The following is a 19,626-nucleotide window of genomic DNA, read 5'->3' as shown; positions in this document are numbered from 1 at the left end:
TTGAGTCCTGCCATCCATGTGGATGTTGTTTAAAACACCTACTTTTTTCAACAGGATAATGTTGTGAAGGGAACTAAAAATGCTTTCAGGAGCACAACAACAATTTTGAGGTGTTGATTTAACATCCAACTTCATTTTAGTGGATTTAGACAACATTTAATTGTGTAAACCAGTCTCATAATTCCTTGAAAGGAAATCTATCTGAAAAAATGTATGCTTCCTTTCAAGGGAGTTATTTTACTCCATGTTATAGGAGCAGAAAGAGGAGATGAGATACAATCAATAATCAATTTTTTTTTTAGGGGGTGGGCGGTGGAGTGTCTTTATTTTTGAAACATTGAGATTACAAAGGCTTGATATTGTCTGTGATCAAATTCTTTCACATTTACATTTAAAACAAAGAAAGCACAACAAACAATAGAACAAGAACAAAGAGAGAGAACAAAAGGGTACTATTCTGAAGAGACACTACTTCTAAACACCAAAAGGAAATTAGATGGCCAATAGACACTTCCTGAAAAATAAAGCAATTCTTTACTACATATTTTTTATTAATCAAGCCAAAATTCTTGCATGTTGTTTTATTAACATAGGATATCCATTTTGACCATAGTGCCGTACACTTGTTCATCTCTAAATGGATTACGAATGTTAATCTTACCATCTGATAGATTTCATTAACACATTCTGTCCATTATTCTAGAGTGGGAGAATCAGGTAGGAGCCAAAGTCTGATGAGTGGGCCCTCAGCTTCAACAGAGATGGAAGTTAACTCTAATGGCGTTTGACTCTTTTAGGATCCAAACTGGTACAAAGCAAGAAACACAGTGGGCAGAGAGGGCACCATTCCGGCCAACTACGTCCAGAAACGGGAAGGGGTGAAATCAGGAGGGAAGCTCAGTCTTATGCCGTAAGTACCCGAGTGCCAATGGAGCATGTCAAGTGTCGTAAAAGCAGCTGGGCATTCTTATGCAACACTTTTAAAAACCCTGTAGGAGAAATACTGCGGGGATGTGACGATGGTTGTGCATCTTGCACATTTGCGCCACATATGTGTCTGCTGCTCAACCGTGTGAATAAGTTGTTTGGCTCCCCGCAGCGACGGGAAAACGCAGTTCCGACATCAATCCGCGGAAATTCCTCCTTTATGGTGTCTCATTTCATCTGTGTCACTGTCTCAGAGGCCAGAAGCATCTGTGTACCGCTTCAGAGTGACGGAGTGGCTCTTTTTGAAATTGTGGCAAGTCAAAATGAGGACAACATGATGAAAGCTGCATGCAAATCAAACGAGACAAGAAAGCCAAGCCTCTCTTTCTGCAGTAACAGAAAATACCTGAATGTTCTGACTTCAAAATGAGCTGTTCATTTGTGAAGCGAAAGGAACACTTGCTGCAAAAAATGTTTCCTTATGTTGGCACAAGTTGAAGTTAGAAGAAGTTATAGTTAGCTGTTGTGCTCAATTTCTAATTGGATGAAATGTTGACATTTCTCCATTATCTTAGAAAATTAAATGAGTAATTAGCAGTTAGTTGCCATTTCGGTTGACCTTTTGTTCATTTCAAAGACAAGTGTAATCTACACTATGTACATCTCTATTAATGAAATCAGATCAGTTGGTTATGGTGCCGGTGCTCGTCAGCATTGCCGCTTTAATTTACAGTGGCTGACTTTCACATCATGTTGGCAGGAAGCATTTGAACTGACTTTTGAGCCTCTTTGTTTCTTCATGAGCTGCTGCTGAAAGCTCTGACCTCTCTCTCCGTGCCACCCGTCACACGTCTGTCCACACCGGGGTCAACGCTCATCCAGCTCTGGCATGTTGGAGTGTGTTTGTGTGTGAGGTTTATATATGCCTGGATCACCAAAAAAATAATTTATTTCAGTAATTCAAGTCAAAAAGTTAAATGCAGATTCATGACACAGTTATATTTTAGCATCCTGTTCGGAATTTGAACATTACATTAGGCCAGGGGTCTTCAACCTATACGGCTCCGAAACCACAAGTGGCTCTTTGGACCTTCCAGAATGACTCTTAATAATTTGGCTAAAAAAGTGGAGAATCAACTTAAAAGAAATTAAAAAACACATATAGCAGATTCTTTTTTCTTCTTCCATGGAAATCCTACATTGTATTTTCATAACAGAATGGCACAGCTATCAGTAATGTATATATTTTTCTCATTCTTAGTTTAGAAACTAGATGTTTGTTGTTTTTTTTTGTTGTTGTTTTTTTTGTTTTTGTTTTTTTGGATAATTTTCCTTAAGCATCAACATCCTATATAAAACATTTAATCAATGCTCCTTTGATAAATGTTTTATGGTTTTCTTTGTTTTAAAACCTCAAAACCACAAATTTCCTATAGTAGATATTTAAGGTCTTTTCACAAAAGGTTGTGCAACATTTTGAAGATCTTCCTTTTGTAAAGGTAGCAGACCCTGGCATTAAACCAGTAAATAAATATTTTTAATTCAGAAATGTCAGTCTCTGAAAAGTACATCTTTGCACCATAGCCTATATGAACTCAATATTTGCATGAATTATTGCTTTAATGTGATGTGTTTTTGCAGGCTACAATATACATCAAACTTCTGTTTTATCATTTAAGACTACACGATATCATTGTGATATTGTTACATCAGTGTCGCTCATTGTTATATTCATTTCACTAAGTGCTACTTGGCTTGTAGTAATAATTTTTAAATCTAATTATTAATTGTATTAGTACCATGCATTCAGGTTATCTTGGCCAGAGATATATTTGGTGATGTTTTGAATGCAGAACATGTTTTTGGAATTGTGATTTTCTGGTAAAGTCATTAAAGTTTTTTTCTGTGTGTTCCTCAACAGCAGAAGAAGATAAAACAATGTTGGTGACATGAAAATATTTTTTCCTCAAGTGCTTAATAGAGACTGTCTGGATCTATGTCTTTAATGACTCCAAAGCTAATTAGCATTTAAGTTTATTTGCTTTTACATCGTAAGTCATATAATCATTCCGGTATTTTTCAAGTATCGGGCAAGCCTCTTATTACCTGTAAGCAACAATCATCACAATTAGCAGACATAAGCACTAGAAACATAGCTTTTGGTAATGAATGTACATTACATGAGTTTTTTAACATGAATATCTGACATAGACTTTAATAAAATTCATATCTGTAAACCTTAGATAACCATTTGTGGTGTTATATTGTATTAATTAAAATTTTTTGTATATTTGTATTGTAATGGGGAGGCCAGGTCATATTTTAGTGGTTTTAATCGCTAGGACTTTGATATCACCACATTTTCGTGCTCTCTTTACGCACAAGCCGTCCTCTGATATGACTGTCAGTGACGCAGAGGGACATTTTAAATGTTGTCATGAATCACTAACAGATGTCTCAGTAATGGCCTCTCCCTCTATTCTGGGTTACATAAGGGTTCAGCTGTGGTCTTCTGTCCCCATTCTCACACTCACTTGTTGATGCTCAGCAGAAGATGCCATCTTGGGGGCTCTTATTGCTTCTGTTCACTCTGCTGCCCTCTTGTGGGCGAATTCTGCTCCTCATTGTGGCACCATCCTATGATAACAACAAGGACGTTAAACACTGGTGTCCCATTTCCTCCTTCCATGTTGGACCAGGCATGTATAGGACTGCGTCCTGTTTCACCATGATGTCACGTCTGAAAACTGCGGTTGGTTTCTCGGAACAAAGCAGCACTGTGTTTTCCACTGAGCGCATCCGCGGCCGTTCACACAGCTTGTCGTCCACTCTCAGATTAGTGGGAGTTAAAGAGCTTCTGTCCATCGGAGAAGCTGCAATCGCTGATCTAATCAACTCAACCCGCATTAAGCTGCTTTACCACGAAGACCTCCGACGTCTCATGAGCCCAAGAACTGAGGAGGAGGAGGGTGCAACAGAGGCGAGCACCGAAAAACAGGATAAATCAATTGGAGTAGTTAATTACCACCCAGTAAACGCTGAAAGGAAGAAACTGTTTTCATGGAATCGTTCTTCCATGAGTGGCAGAAGTCAATGAACAACTCTGCAGTGGGCTGTGCTTCCTCCTGATCTGTTGTTAGAGGCAACCTAGAGTATTACAGAACTTTATTCTAAAATAAGGCATTTGATCTTAAATAGACATTTATGTAAAAAAGAAACTAGCATCTTAGCAGAGGATTCAATTTGTTTTTTCCTCTTCCATTTAGTAAAAGTTCAGGTCACTTCTCAGTTCCCCCGAGCCTCACTCGGGAGTGGGTCTCATGGCTTGTCGGACTCGCTGCCCCGTCTAAGCCTTTTTGTATTTTCCTGTTATTGCTGTGCCTGCATGTCAGTTTCCTCTTCTGCCCCCAGACTTTATTTCTGTGTGTGCGTGTGTGTGTGTGTGTGTTTCCTGTTGTTTTTGACCAGGTACATTCTCACTGAATCTCTTAGACGAGACAGCCTCCGCCTCTGGTCTGAGTGGAAGCGCTGCTGCTGGCTTCCCTTTACTGCTCCACTCCTGTTTTTCGCTTCTTCTTTCAGAAAAGACAGTAAATCACTGTGTGCGGCTGAAACTTCACAAGTTTAGTGACACTGACATAGTTTCTCTTCTTTTTTTKTTTGTTTRTTTTCCTCAGWACAGAAACTGTGGCCAAATGCAGTTTATAGAACTTCTTTTTTTAGCTCTTATTTACTCAGAGGAGGCGTCTTCTTGGCTCAGCAGGCGTCTGACAAAAAGAAGACCCGATTGATCCGGTGGGATAATGGGTTGTGTTGTAATTGCATCCTCCAGCAGCCACTACCTTAAGCAAAACCCTGCTCTATTAACTAGTTGCTAATATTTACCAAACAAAAAAAAGGAAACAATGCTTTGTCTTGTAGCATTTTTATTTCCAACCAAACAAAAACGTAACGCGCATTTGYATCAGACTCCCATGTGTCAGTGCTGCCAGACCACCGTCGGAAAGTCTTCTGCCTCTATCAGCTTTTTGTATCCTGAGGCTGAAATGTTGGCCCCTTTTTTTAGTAGGCTAGTTCAACCTCAGTCAGATTGGATACATGTGAGAATTAGCAAGGTGTTGCCGTGGATTCTTAATTTATATTTAGGTTTGGACTTTGACTGGGCCATTTTAGCACGTCCATATRCTTTGATTGTTGCTCTGGTTTTATGTTWACTTTTGTTCATTTACTAGAAGCTCAATTCAAAGGTCTTTAGCCTTTTGCTCTTGTCTTTCTTCCACTTTTTATGTCTGACCCGTCTCATGTCTTCCTTCCTCTTCATGATGCTGTTTGTTCACCAATGTTCTCCATCGTACCTCTTAGTCCCAGAACAACTAGTTGTCTTCTTAGAGTACAAACATTTTATTCACTCTTCCACTGACTTCTAGAGGAATTGGGTTGCACTAGATTTTATATGAGGGGTAGCGGAATGAAGGGCATGTAAACAGAAACCATTTTYTGGGGAAAAGTACTTTGTAAATTGTAATTTTCTTTTACCATGATGTTATACACTACTTTTGCTGTAATTTCAGATAATATTGTCATGTGATGCACTAAAATTTGTGGTTGTAATATGACAAAATATGAACAACTTTAAGGAGTTGAAGTTATTTCAAACTTCCCTTTCTGTGCTTTGCTAACYTTTCTCCTTTCTCCATCGCTTCAGATGGTTTCATGGRAAAATCACTCGCGAGCAGGCGGAGCGTCTCCTCTACCCCCCAGAGACGGGTCTTTTCCTGGTGAGGGAGAGCACCAACTACCCTGGCGATTACACCTTGTGCGTCAGCTGCGACGGCAAGGTGGAGCACTACCGCATCATCTACCACAACGGCAAACTGACCATCGACGAGGAGGAGTACTTTGAGAATCTCATGCAGTTGGTTGAGGTGAGGGTTGAACTCRGATGGTTTTTTGTTCTTTTTGTTTGGTTGTTTATTTTTTAGATTTTGTTATTATGCAGGTAATCTATTGTATTCCTCAGTTATCATTATAATGAAGTGCTTTTTAAATAAAATGTGTAAAAAAAAAATTTAGCTCATGGTGTGTAAGAACAAACCAGTTAGATTCTTTAAAGTGGACCTGTTATGCAAAATTCACATTTTGCATGTTTTTGTATTTCCGTTTTGAGTTTCTATTGTTTTTAAAAACAGCCCAAGCGCTTAAAAAAAAACACCCACCTGTTTTTCTGTAAAGTATAAGTGTAAATGAGTGYGGCTTATTTGTATTTATTTAAAGTCACAATAGGGTCTAAAACAGCTCATTCTGAAGTGAGCTCAAAACAGAGCAGACTAAAATGATCATTATCTAACACTGACTTTGAACAGAAAATGCAATGAACATGTTTTAGCTCATGTAACCATCCTAAATTGTTCCTGGAAGCGTAATAGGTTCCCGGTGAAATACCAAGGAAACGTACTGTTACTAATGACGCGTTTGAAAAAATATTGTTTAGYTCACAATCCACAGTACAAACTTTACCATTCATTCTTGCTGAAACATGATTGCATAACTCAAAACAAGAAGGATTCATACTCACTGTCCACCATTCCCTTAACATCAAGACTCRAGCACACACTCTGAGCGCTGTTTGATCGTCTCCCTTCCTGCCCCGCTATCTGAAGGCAGGTTCAGAGGAAGGACAGAGAGGAGAGGGGAAGACAGGAGGCGTGGTGGCAGGCAGAGAAAGAGMGCTCTTTCATCCTCTCAGATAAACAGGGGGGAGAGAGGCGAGATTGGCGGCTATCACACTTCTAATTGGGCCTCATCTTTTTACCCCGTGGGGCACTGGAAGTGGACGATAGGAATTTGCCAGCTGGCAGTGAGATCATCCCCATTTCTGGTGCATTCTTATCAGCCACCCACAATCTCTGTCTATCCTGTTCACACCCTCCACACTCGATTCTGCCCCCACTTCCTTTCTCCGCCTYGCCTCTGTCAGTCTTTCTCTCTTCGAGTTCCCTCGTGGATACCTGGCATATTGCTTTTTGTCCTTCTCTCTTTGTTATCCATCTCACTCTTCCCCCTGCTGGCTCATATTCCCCGCTCTCCTTCATTTTCCCTTCTGTCAGTCTCTCCATATCTTTATCCGGTAGACTGTCTGCATTCCCCTGTAAATAGCCTGAGATAGGATTCTTCACATTCTTCKGTGTTTTTCCGTTTAGCTGTCTGTTCCTGCGCTCTGCTGTTGTTATTGGTCACAGCACGATTCATATGGCTTCTGCCTTCTATTTATCCCTAAACATACAGTTTGCTGACAGCTTGTTGTCAGTTGCGGCATCCGCAGTAATGTTATGCATGTGATGAAAGCAAAGACGGCTGCATGTGGTAGCAGCGATATAATTGCGTGATGGAGAAGTATTGTCTTTTATGASCTCATTGAGTATTTTTACTTCATAATCACAGCCTTCAGTGTTAATTACATATGGGAAGATCTTGATTTAGCYAAGACGATTATGTAAATCACTTTTTTTTTGTCAATTGCAATATGTTACACTAGCAGAATCAGACTATTTTGAGCATTTYAGTTGATAAACACTGTACCAAACACATAAATGAGTTATTTGAACAATAGGAAAACCCAAGATATAGCATTTCCATGCACATGTTCTTTTTTTAATATTTGAGGATCCATTCACAGGCATGAGAACTAGCTAGTTCAGAGTACTTCTTCCTGCGCCTTGCTCTCCCTCTGGTGGCTGTAATGGTGACTTGCAGTCTGTAGTCTAAACCTTTTTTCAGCTCCCTCACAACCCAACAAACTTCCTTTTTTTTATTTGTCTAATATCTGGGGCTGGGTGACACATTTATTTTGTCGATTGCTCTAAATTTTCTGGTTTTGAACATTTAATTTTTGGAAAATCTGTATTTTTTTATCAACTGTTTTTTTGGGTTTCYAGAAAATCAAGAAGTACCTTCATGTTTGACATGCTTGTTTCACAGCATCTGTTTGTTTCAGCTTTGAATTCAGAGAATKAATTATTGAAATAAAAAGTTTTTAAAGATATTTTCTGTCATTATTTAAGGGGGGRAAAAGTGAGAGGAGAAAGTAGACTAAAATTGTAAATTGAATTTGGTATTAAAACATCAGATATTTTATTTGTAAGCCATATCAGCCAGCCATGATAATATACRAACCTCAGTACAATCTGATTTCTTGACCCAATGACACGGTTTTGTTGTTTTGTGYGCAAAATCTCRTAATCACTGACCTCTGACACTAAATTTCCCCTCTGCTGCGTCGCATCAGTCTAGCTGGAGTACGGACAGAATGCTGTGTGTTGTTGTAGCCTTGTCTTGTCACTGCTGTGGCCTTAAGTGACCTGTGTCAAACCTGTTTATGGCTCCATTTCAGATGTGACATCTGGATGTGAAATATGCGGTGCTCAGACGAAGTTGTGCAGCAGTTTTCCTTTTACCACAATTTTCGTGTGTAGCTGTCTGCAGATAAAAGGCTCGTCTTAATTATTATATGAACAAAGTGATGATTCATTAAGCACCAAAAAAGTGTCTTAAGACTTAATGCCTGCCGTTTTAACCCTTCATAAAACATAMAGCAATGTAGTTTTACATTGYAAACCTAACACTGACATCTTAATTGTGCTAAATTGTGTGCGCAGCACTACACCAAAGACGCTGACGGGCTTTGCACCAGACTGATTAAACCCAAGTTGATGGAAGGGACGGTGGCGGCGCAGGACGAGTTCTCCAGGAGTAAGTTTCCCCTACTTTCACCACACCACTCCACTAGGCTTCTGGCACCRAGGCTCACAGGAACATTTGTTTACTTGCCGACGTATTAACCTTGTAAGCGCAATGTCACATGCATGCGCWTGGAGAAAAATGCAAACCCTACATGCCCTCTAAGGTTGTGCTGTCATCTACAGCCTAATAGCATTAATCAYGAGGGTGATTAATCTTTTTTTGTGTGTGGATACTCATGGGCTTCACCARCAGTCAAAGTTAATCTGTACCAGCTTCCTCCTCCTCCTCCATGTGCCTTTGCTGAACTTCATGCATCCCTCTGAACATGGCTGACTATCGCAGCACTTACTCTAAAAGTCGACACAAAGAGAGCTCTCATCAGAGTGAAACGTATTTTATTACRTCTTGTGATTAGTTTGATTGTAGGCCWCTGATTATTCCGGGACAAAAGATAATATCGTTAATGTTGCATTACAGTTATTAAGCCCCTTCTGGCCCCTCTTGGCAGGTGGCTGGGCCTTGAACAGAAAAGAACTAAAGCTGCTTCAGACAATTGGAAAGGGGGAGTTTGGAGGTGAGTAACTGTTTATTTTTTTTTCTTTTAATATAATTATAATTTATTTTTATACAGAATTGAAGTCATTCTGCAAATGATTCACTTATTATTATTATTATTATTATTATTATTATTATTATTATTATTATTATTATTATTATTATTATTATTATTATTATTATCCCAGTAATTCCTTAGACCTTGGCTGCTTTTTTTACTTCCTTACATCTAAAATGGTGAATCTAAAACAAAAATTCTGAAAATCATATTGTATGATTTTTAAGTTATAAATTTGCATATCTAATTCTTTAATCTATAACTTGCACCCCTACTTTTAAAGTTTCATGGAATTCTGGTTTGTTGGAAACAAAAGTTCAAGAAATGAGAGGTGGATCAGGACAGCCAGAATCCTGTATCAGAGCTGTGATCGCAATAAAACGGGGATGACGTCCCATCATATTGAAATGTAAACATGTCTTTCATGACTAGATGTGATGGTGGGAGAYTACAGAGGGACCAAGGTGGCTGTCAAGTGTATCAAAAATGATGCCACAGCACAAGCTTTCATCGCCGAGGCCTCTGTCATGACGTAAGATCAGGCTTTTTTTTTTTCTCTCTCCTATAATTTGAAACAATTCTTTGTGCTTCTGTTTCTTAATGAGGTTTTACTTTAGCGTGAGCAGCTAAATGGATTTATGTATTTTCTTGCACACCAACAGCATCATTTTCTCCCATCTGTTTGTTTACAAAGGCAACTGAGGCACAMCAACCTGGTGCAGCTGCTCGGTGTTATTGTGGAGGAGAGGGGCAGCCTCTACATCGTCACAGAATACATGGCCAAGGTCAGTCAGACCAGTGTGCGTGTGGATGTGTTGTTCTCTAATCAAAAATATACCCAGTTGTAGAACTAGTTTGACTTTTCTTAAGTTATGAAATATACATCAGTCATTTGCAGGTAAAGATTATGATCAATATCTTCATGATTATGCTAGCGATTAAATGCGCTGAATGCTGCACATGTTTATTTTTCTGAATTATCGTTTGATGTTTTCATAAACCAGCAGTTTACTAACGTTAATATCCCACAGGGCAGCCTGGTGGACTACCTGCGCTCCAGAGGACGGACTGTTCTTGGTGGGGACTGCTTGCTAAAGTTCTCACTGTGAGTTTTCCTCTTGGTTAGATTTATATATGAAAATGTTTGCTTAGCTGTCAGGAGTTGTGCAGAATTTCATGGGAACGGCGTCAGCCGTTTGGCTGGAAGCACTCCAGAACCCTTTGTTTACAGACAGACAGATTATTCAGATGGTTTTCTCTGAAAAAATGGCTGCTGCATTGGCAAATATAGGCTTTGACTTAATCCTTTTTTAATTAAACAGTTGTTAAGACAGTGCTGTCGTCTAGCACCTGTGAAAAAAAGGCTGTGAAATGAGCGAAAATGTTCCAGTCTGAAGGTATTTGTGATTTAATCCACTGTGAGGTGTTTAGTGGCTTATTTTCAGTGGGACACATGGAATACTTGGCTTCTCTTAGTAGAAATAGATTTTATTTGCATGAAATCAAGCAAGAAAAGGAAGAAAATATTGGATCTGAAAACAATATTCTGTCTCTATGCTTGACTTTTCCTCTTGTCAAGAGCACATCACACATTTGCTCTAATCTTTCACGTCATAAAGTTATAGCTATGACATTGTTGTCCTTTTCTTTCTACCCACAGTGATGTGTGCGAAGCCATGGAGTACCTGGAGGCCAACAACTTCGTCCACAGAGACCTCGCAGCTCGGAACGTGCTCGTGTCTGACGACAACATCGCCAAGGTCAGCGACTTTGGTCTCACCAAGGAGGCTTCCTCCATACAGGACACTGCCAAGCTGCCCGTCAAGTGGACCGCCCCAGAAGCACTAAGAGAGAAGGTGAGCACCAGATCTGCACTGACAGGCTGTAGCTTTCTTTCATTTAAACTAATCAAAACATTTCGCTGGGCTTATTAGTGCAGTTACGAAATATTATCCCAAAGCATTTTCAGGACAGTAATACGAGGCAGATTGAACCATGGTAACCATAGAAACCAGTCAATTTTACATCCCTGATTTGTTTTAGGTATTTTATCTTCAGCTTATTCAGGTAGTCTACATTATTTAAAACAGTGGAAACAACTCAACTGATTTAACTGAATCAGTTCAGTTAAATTCAATTTATTTTCATTATTTCAGTTCACAACAAATGTATCTAGAAAGGTAAAATTATATAATTAAAGAAATCCCAATTTTTCACAATCATTTTTGGAAAATTCATGAACATCCATTCAAATTAGATCCTAGTTTTAATACAGTGCATTCAAGTTTCAGTTTCTTATACCAACTGGTAAAACTTTGTCTAAGCATGGCCTTATAGTGATCCCTCCAGAACGGCTACTACAGCACTGTGTCTGTTTTCTAATAAATAATTTCTAAGATAAGTTATTAATGACTGTGATGGTCCGACCAGTAAAACAAAAGGACAAAGGCATATCTAAAAAATATTTTCTATTTATTTTTTCCAAAGAAAATCTTGACAAAAGGTTTCAACGACAAATCTAAAAAATATAACAAAATGGGCCCAAAAGAAATCAGCTAAGGCAACATAACTCAAGATAACAAACCAAAGACTGACCTCACACAATGAACACACAGGGGAATTTATACAAACAGGCTAGCCCACACAAACGAGGAGGGGTAGGGAAGGAGACAAAGACAAATAATGTATAAACATAAATGACTAATTTAAACTAAAACATTTTAACTTTAACACAACTATAAAAACCAAAATAACCTAATACCAAAAAGGTTTTAGCAATTTTTGCTGTTAGTGGAGAGAGGCAGATTCTTTAACATCAAGTCCCCTGCTTCCAGCAGCCTGATGGATTGTTCCACTTCCTGGTTTTCTTTTCAGCCAACCCCCTTCTGCCAACCAGTCCTTAAACTCAGCAAAACTAAATATTAATGATCTTAAATAAACATAAGGAGTTTACTAAATGTGTGCACTCAAATTAGTAAACAACCTAATGCAATAACCACCACCAAAGAAAATGTGAAATTCTAAATATATGAAAACATTTAAATAATTACTAACACTGAGGAAAAGATGGAGGAACCTCCACAATGACATTAAATTTTGCCAAAAATTATGGCAACAGAATGCAAAAATGTCACCTCTTCTTATAATCCAAGCATATAAGATAACTTTCAACAACTCTTGGTTGTTGAATCTTTCATCTCTGACCGACAACATTGATAATACTCTGTTATCACGTTTGTTTTGAGCTGTTATTTTATTCAAGTGCTGGAACATATCTTTGCAACCCATACATATAATGGTGTTATAGATTATTTTCAGAGTTTCTGTAAGTTTTCTCAAATGTTTATCAAATGTCTTGCAGGCATCATGTGGAAATAATTTCTTTTGCTTTGAAAAGTGGGCACATAATCCCCATGGATGCTCAAATCTCAACTTTACAAACAAACTTCACAAGTATGAGCTTGCACTAAATTTAGGATCCTCATATCCAGATCTTGCGCATTCTGCTTTAATGACGGCGCCTCCTCAGGCAGCAGCTGTATCACCCTGTAAAATCGCTGCTAATTATGTCAGCAGTGTTTATGTGTCACATTCGGAATGACTTCATGTAAAAACGTGTTAATCGGTTCGCTTGTCTTTACCCAACAGAGGTTTTCCACCAAGTCGGACGTCTGGAGTTATGGAATCCTTCTTTGGGAGATTTACTCCTTCGGCCGCGTGCCTTACCCTAGAATTGTAAGTATCCTGGCTGGTCATCTCTGGTTGTCAAATTTGAGATAAACCAGCAGATGGCAGACTTTAGCGCTGGGACCAGTGTTGAGTCTGGTTTTATTTTTGTGCAATAGCAGAATCATTTTACTCTATTAAACAAACAGCAGGTTTGCTACACACTCCTCAGAGTTTGGAATTTGCTTTAATTGTTTTCCATTTTTGGAGAAGTATTAAATGTTTGAGTTTACATTTTCTAAAAGATAATAAAGGACACCTCTCATGAATTTTAAATCAAGATTGGAAGAATTAAGGAAATAAAGTTGCTAAAATGTTGCATGAAATCAGTCAATATTTGATACTTTTGATTTAATGACCTTGTACCTGTAATAAAACCTGTTTGCTCTTTCAATCTTAAAAGGGATCTATTCTGCAAAATTCACATTTTGTACATTTTTGTAATTTCATTTGGGTTCTTTCTGCTTCTAAAAACAGTAATAGTATGCTTTAAAAAAAGCATATTTATTTTTTGTAAATATGTTAATGTTTTTTGATGTCTGGAAAGCAAACCATTTCAAAATCCTCCCAATTTATGAGTCACACTGCGCCCTTACCAAGCAACCCCAGCAAAGCTCCAGCACATTTGTCATGCTGGTTTTTACTGCTGTATGTGCTGTACAATGACTTCTGGGAAAGACAAGTGTTTTGTTGTTAACTTACCATTCAGAAACGACTTGCGTTCTTCATCTTGGTTGTGCAGGAGACTTTACTTCTGCTTTTCAAAGCGTGTGATGTAAAAACTGAGGCTCTAAAGTTGCTCGGTGTGTTTGTGCGTGTCTGTTTCTCAGCCACTAAAAGACGTGGTGCCCCGGGTGGAAAAGGGGTACAAGATGGACGCCCCGGACGGCTGCCCGCCTGTGGTCTACGACCTGATGAAGCAGTGCTGGACCCTGGACGCCGCCATGCGGCCCTCCTTCCGCATGCTGAGGGAGAAACTGCAGCATATCAGAGCCAAGGAGCTGTACCTGTAAAAAGCAGCTGTGGAGGCGGGGACTGAGGGGGGATGAGGAGCAGCCCTGTGCAGACAGATCATGGGAGGAGGAGGAGGAGGAGGAGGAGGATGAGAAGAAGAGGGACCACAGCACCTTCCTCCTGCTTGCCAAACCAAGGGACTGCCAAACCGTGTTCCCTCCCCCGACCTCAGGCTCCACCTTGCTTCCTCTAGGACTGTTTTCCTGTTTGTGTTGTATAGCTTTGCCAAGCAGCTTCCTCACACCTCTTCTTCATCCTCCTTCACCTGCCGCTGTTCGCTCGCGCTCTATAACCTGGTCCGAGCTGCTCTTCCTCATCCTCATCCACTTGCATCATGCTTTTTTCTTTCCTAGTTTTTTTTTCCTCCTCCTCTTCCTCCTGAAACGTGGCATTAGCTGGAGGAGGGGCTGGCCTTTTCCTCCACGTTTGTCAGGTGCTCTCTTCTTCACCCCCAACCTTTTGATTTTTTTTTTTTTTAAATCATTCCAGTATCCATGCATCACCACGTGTCTCTGCATGCCAGCTCTGTCATTCCATCCTTCTAACCCCCGACCCTCTGCTGTGTTGTCAGGTGGGGGGGAGGGGGCTTCGCTCTGTGCCAAAGTGCCTCCAGTCTACAGAGCTCCACAACCCTCCACTAATATTAATTGGACTGTTGAGGTGTYATTTTTTAATTATAATTTTTTTTCTTTTCTTTTTCTTCAGGGAGGTCAATAAATGTTTGTTTTTTATTACAGTCTCCCCACAACTCCGCCATTTTCTATCTTTTGTTTTGTTCCAGTTTTTTTTCTCCCCTAAGAAGAGCACACGAACAGGAAGAGGTGGTGTTTAGCGAGGGGCGGTGTCATCTTCATCCTGCTGCCAAGGCAGCCCCGAGTGGCGGCGTGGGGTGATTACGGGAGAAGACTGGAGCAGGAGAGGCACTTCACACACATGGTCAATTCATCATACATGGGCTTGTTTTTATATCAAAATATATTTAAAGGTTTAAAAGGAAAGGACAAGGAGAAAACTGACCGGGACGGGACAGAGGAGGAGGACTCTGAGAAGCCAGGAGAGTGACTTGGTGCTCTGGATGCCTGGCGTCCCTGAACTCTGGGGTCGGGGTGGTGCATGCTGTGTGTGAGAGGCCTTGGGTTCAGCTGTCAGTGCTTTCAATGTTCATTGTTTTATTATGCTATCATGACTATGAATAAATCATTCCATCTGAACAGTGTGGAAATGCATCATTATCGTGGTGTCCGCACATCCTCAAAAAGGCTTTAAATGTCTTAAATTCGTTTTTGTAAAAGTGTACATCGACACCCTGTTGTAACTAACCCCCTGCGAAAGCATTGCCCTGATAAATGTTGAAAATTACAGCAAACCGTGCGCAGCCAAGAGAGGCGGCGGGGTGGTGTTTGAGTGAGATGACGATTTTCCACTCTCTCAGTTCTAGTTCCAACCTATAACGACGTTGCATGCATTCTGTGCAAAAAAAAGTATGGAATTACTTCGATGTAAAACACAGGGCTACCTTTTGCACATTTCCGTCATGATACAGGTATTAAATTGAATTCATAATGGTCTTTAAAAAAGCCATACATTTATAAATGATCTCCAAGATAACCACCTGAATTAAGCTCGACAAGTGTGACCTGCATTTGTTTTCAGCCTCCAAGAGAAGACACTTTGTAGAATCGCATTTCGTTATTGCAGCTGTAAATCTTTTGAAGTATGTCTCTGCAAGCTTCGCACTCGAGAGTCTGCAGAACAGCTCAAGCTCTGTCAGATTAGTCGGTGTCTGTGAACAATTTTCAAGTTTTGGCACAGATGCTGAATTGAATTTAGGTCTGGACTATGAGTCATGCTTACACATTAAGCTTTAATATTAACTCTTTTATTTTAGCTCTGACTCTATGTTTACGCTTGGAGGTTTCCATAGCTCCAGTTTCACATTCTTTACAGGCTCTATCAACTTTTCTTCCAGGTATTTTCCAGTGTTTAGCTCAATTTTCCAATAAACGCTGACCAGCTGAAAAGAAACACATTCTCTCACCATGATGGAGGCACTACTATCCCCATGACGGTGTGATGCTCAAGATGAGCTCTGTTAGATTATTTGTCACATACGTAATTTTGCATTTAAATCAGAACATAATTGTTTTTAAATCCAAACTGAAGGGAAGCAACTTATTAACAATATTAACGTAATGCACACGTGTCTCAAACCCAATGTGGATAAAATGTGTAAAAGTGAAGTAATATAAAGTAGATAATGTAGCAGTTTGGTGGTCTTCGTTCAGGACCGTCTCAGCTTCCTTCACTATCCTGTATGATAGCTCTAGATAGGCAGAAGTGTGAAAACGTTTCAGTTTGCTTGAAAAAGTTCCTCAATCAGGTGAGGTCTGCAGAGATCTGGACTTCTARTCTCGGCTTGGATCAAAAGCTACCGGGGAGTTTTACCCAGGCATCCATTAACGAAATGCGAATGTAGTCTGCAGGAGTGCAGTAAACGGGCGAGGAGTGTTGTCAACACAACATTAAATGTGTGAAACAGTGACATTTGACCAAGTTGTCGTGGTTCACACAGTGCTGCCTTCACTGCTCTCTGGAGATCATCATCATCTGAGGAAGGAGCACACAGTCCATTAGTTTCTCTGCACTTTTTGCTTCCACTTTAAAGCTCTTTCGATCTCCGTTGCTGCCACGATGTTGTGTGGGTCCTAATTTTGCATAAATCCAATGAATTTTAACAGCAGTGACAGGGCGGCAACAATAGGCCCGTTACATAACAAATGCGCTTTATGCTCGTGGCTAAGGCTGCGCCGCTGTCAGGACCTATCACGGTAGCTCTGCTTTGTTGTGCTGCCACAGCTGCACGAGACGGGCCTGTTGCAGAGGTCCACCAACACAACCACCTCAGGACCTCACATTTACCTCACCTTCTGAGTTTCTTGGCAAACATGCCGCTCATTAGGTGACCGAGGGCCCATTTTTAGCCTACCAAAGGTCAACAACAAAATAGTCCCAAAGAGGGCTAAAAAGAGCAACTCTATTGGGCTTAATTTTGCTCATTTCTTTTAAGGAATTATTAGTTAGAATCTGCGAATTCCACCTGACACATCAGTCTGACATGAGTTGAGTTTGCCTCCCACATCTAGATGCTTAAGTCTTTTCTTCACACTTAACTAATCGTGACAGGCACGCAGCTTTTGGTTCTTAGGAGGCGCATGCAGGAGGATTTAAGCGTTAATCATCTTTTTGATAAGTTATTATACGGATCTGTGTGACCGTCTGCTGTCAGACTGAGCCCAATAGAAACTAATTAGCTCCTGAATTAATCTGATTACAGCAACACCAGTCCGAGGAAGACGCCAGACGTGGCCTGTGTGCGCCGGTGTTGCGTTCGCACCAGCCTCTCACACACTCTCGCACGTCAAGCTGCAGCTGACAAATCTACATGTGTGACAGAATGAGGGTGAGCCGGACAGGTGGGCTCAGGCTTCAGGTCCACATTAGCTTCTCTGTCACATGAAGCCGGATTCCTTCAAGCTGYCAGCCTGTTTTGTGTGGATTTCTAGTCATTACGAGTATTTTAATACCAGTTTTGTTTTTTTCAATGGGGTCACTACACCCACTCTCTATGCATTCAGCTTAGCTCTAAACTTGGCTTTTTTTTTCTTTTTCTTTTTTTTTATATGTTTCTCTGGAACTGGATGTACCTTTAAAAGTGTTCTCAGGCCTTGAACTCTTCCATTTTACTTTGCATTGCAGCCACAAATCTTTTTGTGTATTTAATGACAGATCAACACAAAGTAGTGTATATAGTCTATTTCACAGAAATTTGGAAGTTAACCAGAGATGATGGCTAGAGTTGTATATCAAGGGTTGAGAGTAAGAAAGACAACAACCCCGAATATAGAGGCAAGTCCAGCCCAACATCATCTGATAACCTGTAGCATTGCTTGTTAGGGATGCATTTCACCTGGTTTTACTTTGCGTGAGTTTTTATTTTTAAAAAATAATAATTTTTTAAAAAATCAGTCCAAAGACTTGCAGGTGATTCAATCAATCAGGTTTTTCAAAGTAGTGATTCAGATGAGCTGAATATAAATGCATCTCACGCAACATTCGTCTTATTTATAAGGAGCAACTCTCTTCCTTTCACTCTACATTAATGCGCTATTTTGTGTTGACCTACAGCACAACATAAGATTTCCAATAAAATATCTAGAAAATGTGGGAAAGACTTTTGTACTTCACACAAACTGTCTCTGTGGCATTAACTCGTCAAAATAAAAGAAGACGATTCCCGAAATGTTGACCTCTCCCAGCAGAGACACTTGTCTGTGATGCCGCAGATTGCAGAGGAGGAAGTCTGGAATTACCCTCTCCAAGGGTTGTATTTAAACAGCTGTAGCACTGTCACTGGGAGTGGGAGTTTTTCATTTCCAGCCTGTTTCCGTGTCGCGAGGCGAGCGTTCAGATGACAGAAATAATATTGACATTATCAGGCCAACAGGCTGTCTCYMACGTCCTCCGGTTCTTTTTTAGAAATTGTTGCATGGCTCCACATGCCTTTCTCTGTGCGGGCTCGCCACTTTGCTGATCAGTCCAAAAATAACCCGCTTCCTGCTGCCGTTTGTGTACAGGAAAGGATTTGGTTTCTTCAAAAGACGAAGATCCCCTTTTTGAGCAGCGGGGTTGTTTCTAGGAGCCTGGTGACATGTACAGTATGTCMCTTTATTCCACTGGGTGTTCCTGCTACATCATGAAGCCGCATTTCTTTGGAGTATCCGGCTTCCAGTTATTACTATCTATTCATCAATCATCCTATACAGCATGAAGAGGGTTGGGTGGGGTAGGAGGTGATTGCCCCTTATCTCATTACCATGCTGCAGCTAACTGTGCCTGTCAAAATATCCACACTCCTTGAACATTTGTACTTGAGCTTCTGAAGGCACTTGATTGCAGTTAAAAGGGGGCTGATTACAAAAGCACATCACAATCTTGCGTATTCCCATGAAATCCGGATAAAACACTTTGTTTATTGGTGACAAATTGTGGAAAAGTTAAAAGGGCGTTGATATTCTTACGAGTTGCTGCATTTTAAACCTCCGCTCGGTTTGCTCTTCCTATCCGATGATTCATGCACAGTAATCCAGGTTGACGGCGTGATGTCCGACCTGTGAGAGGGTCATCTGGCCACTGTCCATCAGCTGGAGGACAGCTCAATGTGGCACCATAGAAATGAACAGTGTTGTATAAGCTGAGAGGAAAACGACTACCTGCTTTTTCAGGGTAAGTCAAAGGCTTGCAATGTATCTTATGATCATTATTTCCAGATAGTTTTAGTGCTTTTATCATAAATCACAAAGCAGTTTTGCATTTTTTCTTAATTAAAATCTTAAATGTTAAGGGATTGTCTAGACTACTAAAGAAAGCTACAGCATCATGCTGCCACCACCATGTTTCACAGTGGTGATGTGCAGTGTTAGTTTTTCCAACACACACTGAGTTCTGGATGCATATAGATGTATGTATAAAGTTCAGTTTTGACATAAATTATCAAATGATTAGACTTCATTTGTGTTTTGCATAAACCAAATTGAAATTATTCACAT

General features: G+C 40.1%; 1 protein-coding gene across 2 annotated transcripts in view; it reads left to right on the top strand.

Annotated features, from left to right (window-relative positions):
- Window positions 1-15,234, top strand: part of cskl (c-src tyrosine kinase-like) — a 42,539-nt gene extending 27,305 nt beyond the window's left edge. For both annotated transcript variants that reach the window (XM_008405517.2, XM_008405516.2), the window contains exons 4-13: window positions 798-910; window positions 5,633-5,852; window positions 8,583-8,676; window positions 9,176-9,241; window positions 9,713-9,812; window positions 9,975-10,065; window positions 10,312-10,385; window positions 10,941-11,136; window positions 12,929-13,015; window positions 13,837-15,234. In XM_008405517.2, the coding sequence (XP_008403739.1) occupies window positions 798-910; window positions 5,633-5,852; window positions 8,583-8,676; window positions 9,176-9,241; window positions 9,713-9,812; window positions 9,975-10,065; window positions 10,312-10,385; window positions 10,941-11,136; window positions 12,929-13,015; window positions 13,837-14,019 (1,224 nt within the window). In that variant the 3' untranslated portion in view covers window positions 14,020-15,234. The remainder of the gene's footprint in view (window positions 1-797; window positions 911-5,632; window positions 5,853-8,582; window positions 8,677-9,175; window positions 9,242-9,712; window positions 9,813-9,974; window positions 10,066-10,311; window positions 10,386-10,940; window positions 11,137-12,928; window positions 13,016-13,836) is intronic.
- Window positions 15,235-19,626: the final 4,392 nt, after the last annotated feature.

The sequence above is a fragment of the Poecilia reticulata genome, linkage group LG3 (assembly GCF_000633615.1).
Source record: "Poecilia reticulata strain Guanapo linkage group LG3, Guppy_female_1.0+MT, whole genome shotgun sequence".
NCBI classification, from domain to species: domain Eukaryota; kingdom Metazoa; phylum Chordata; class Actinopteri; order Cyprinodontiformes; family Poeciliidae; genus Poecilia; species Poecilia reticulata.
This window is presented reverse-complemented; position numbering and strand designations above follow the sequence as displayed.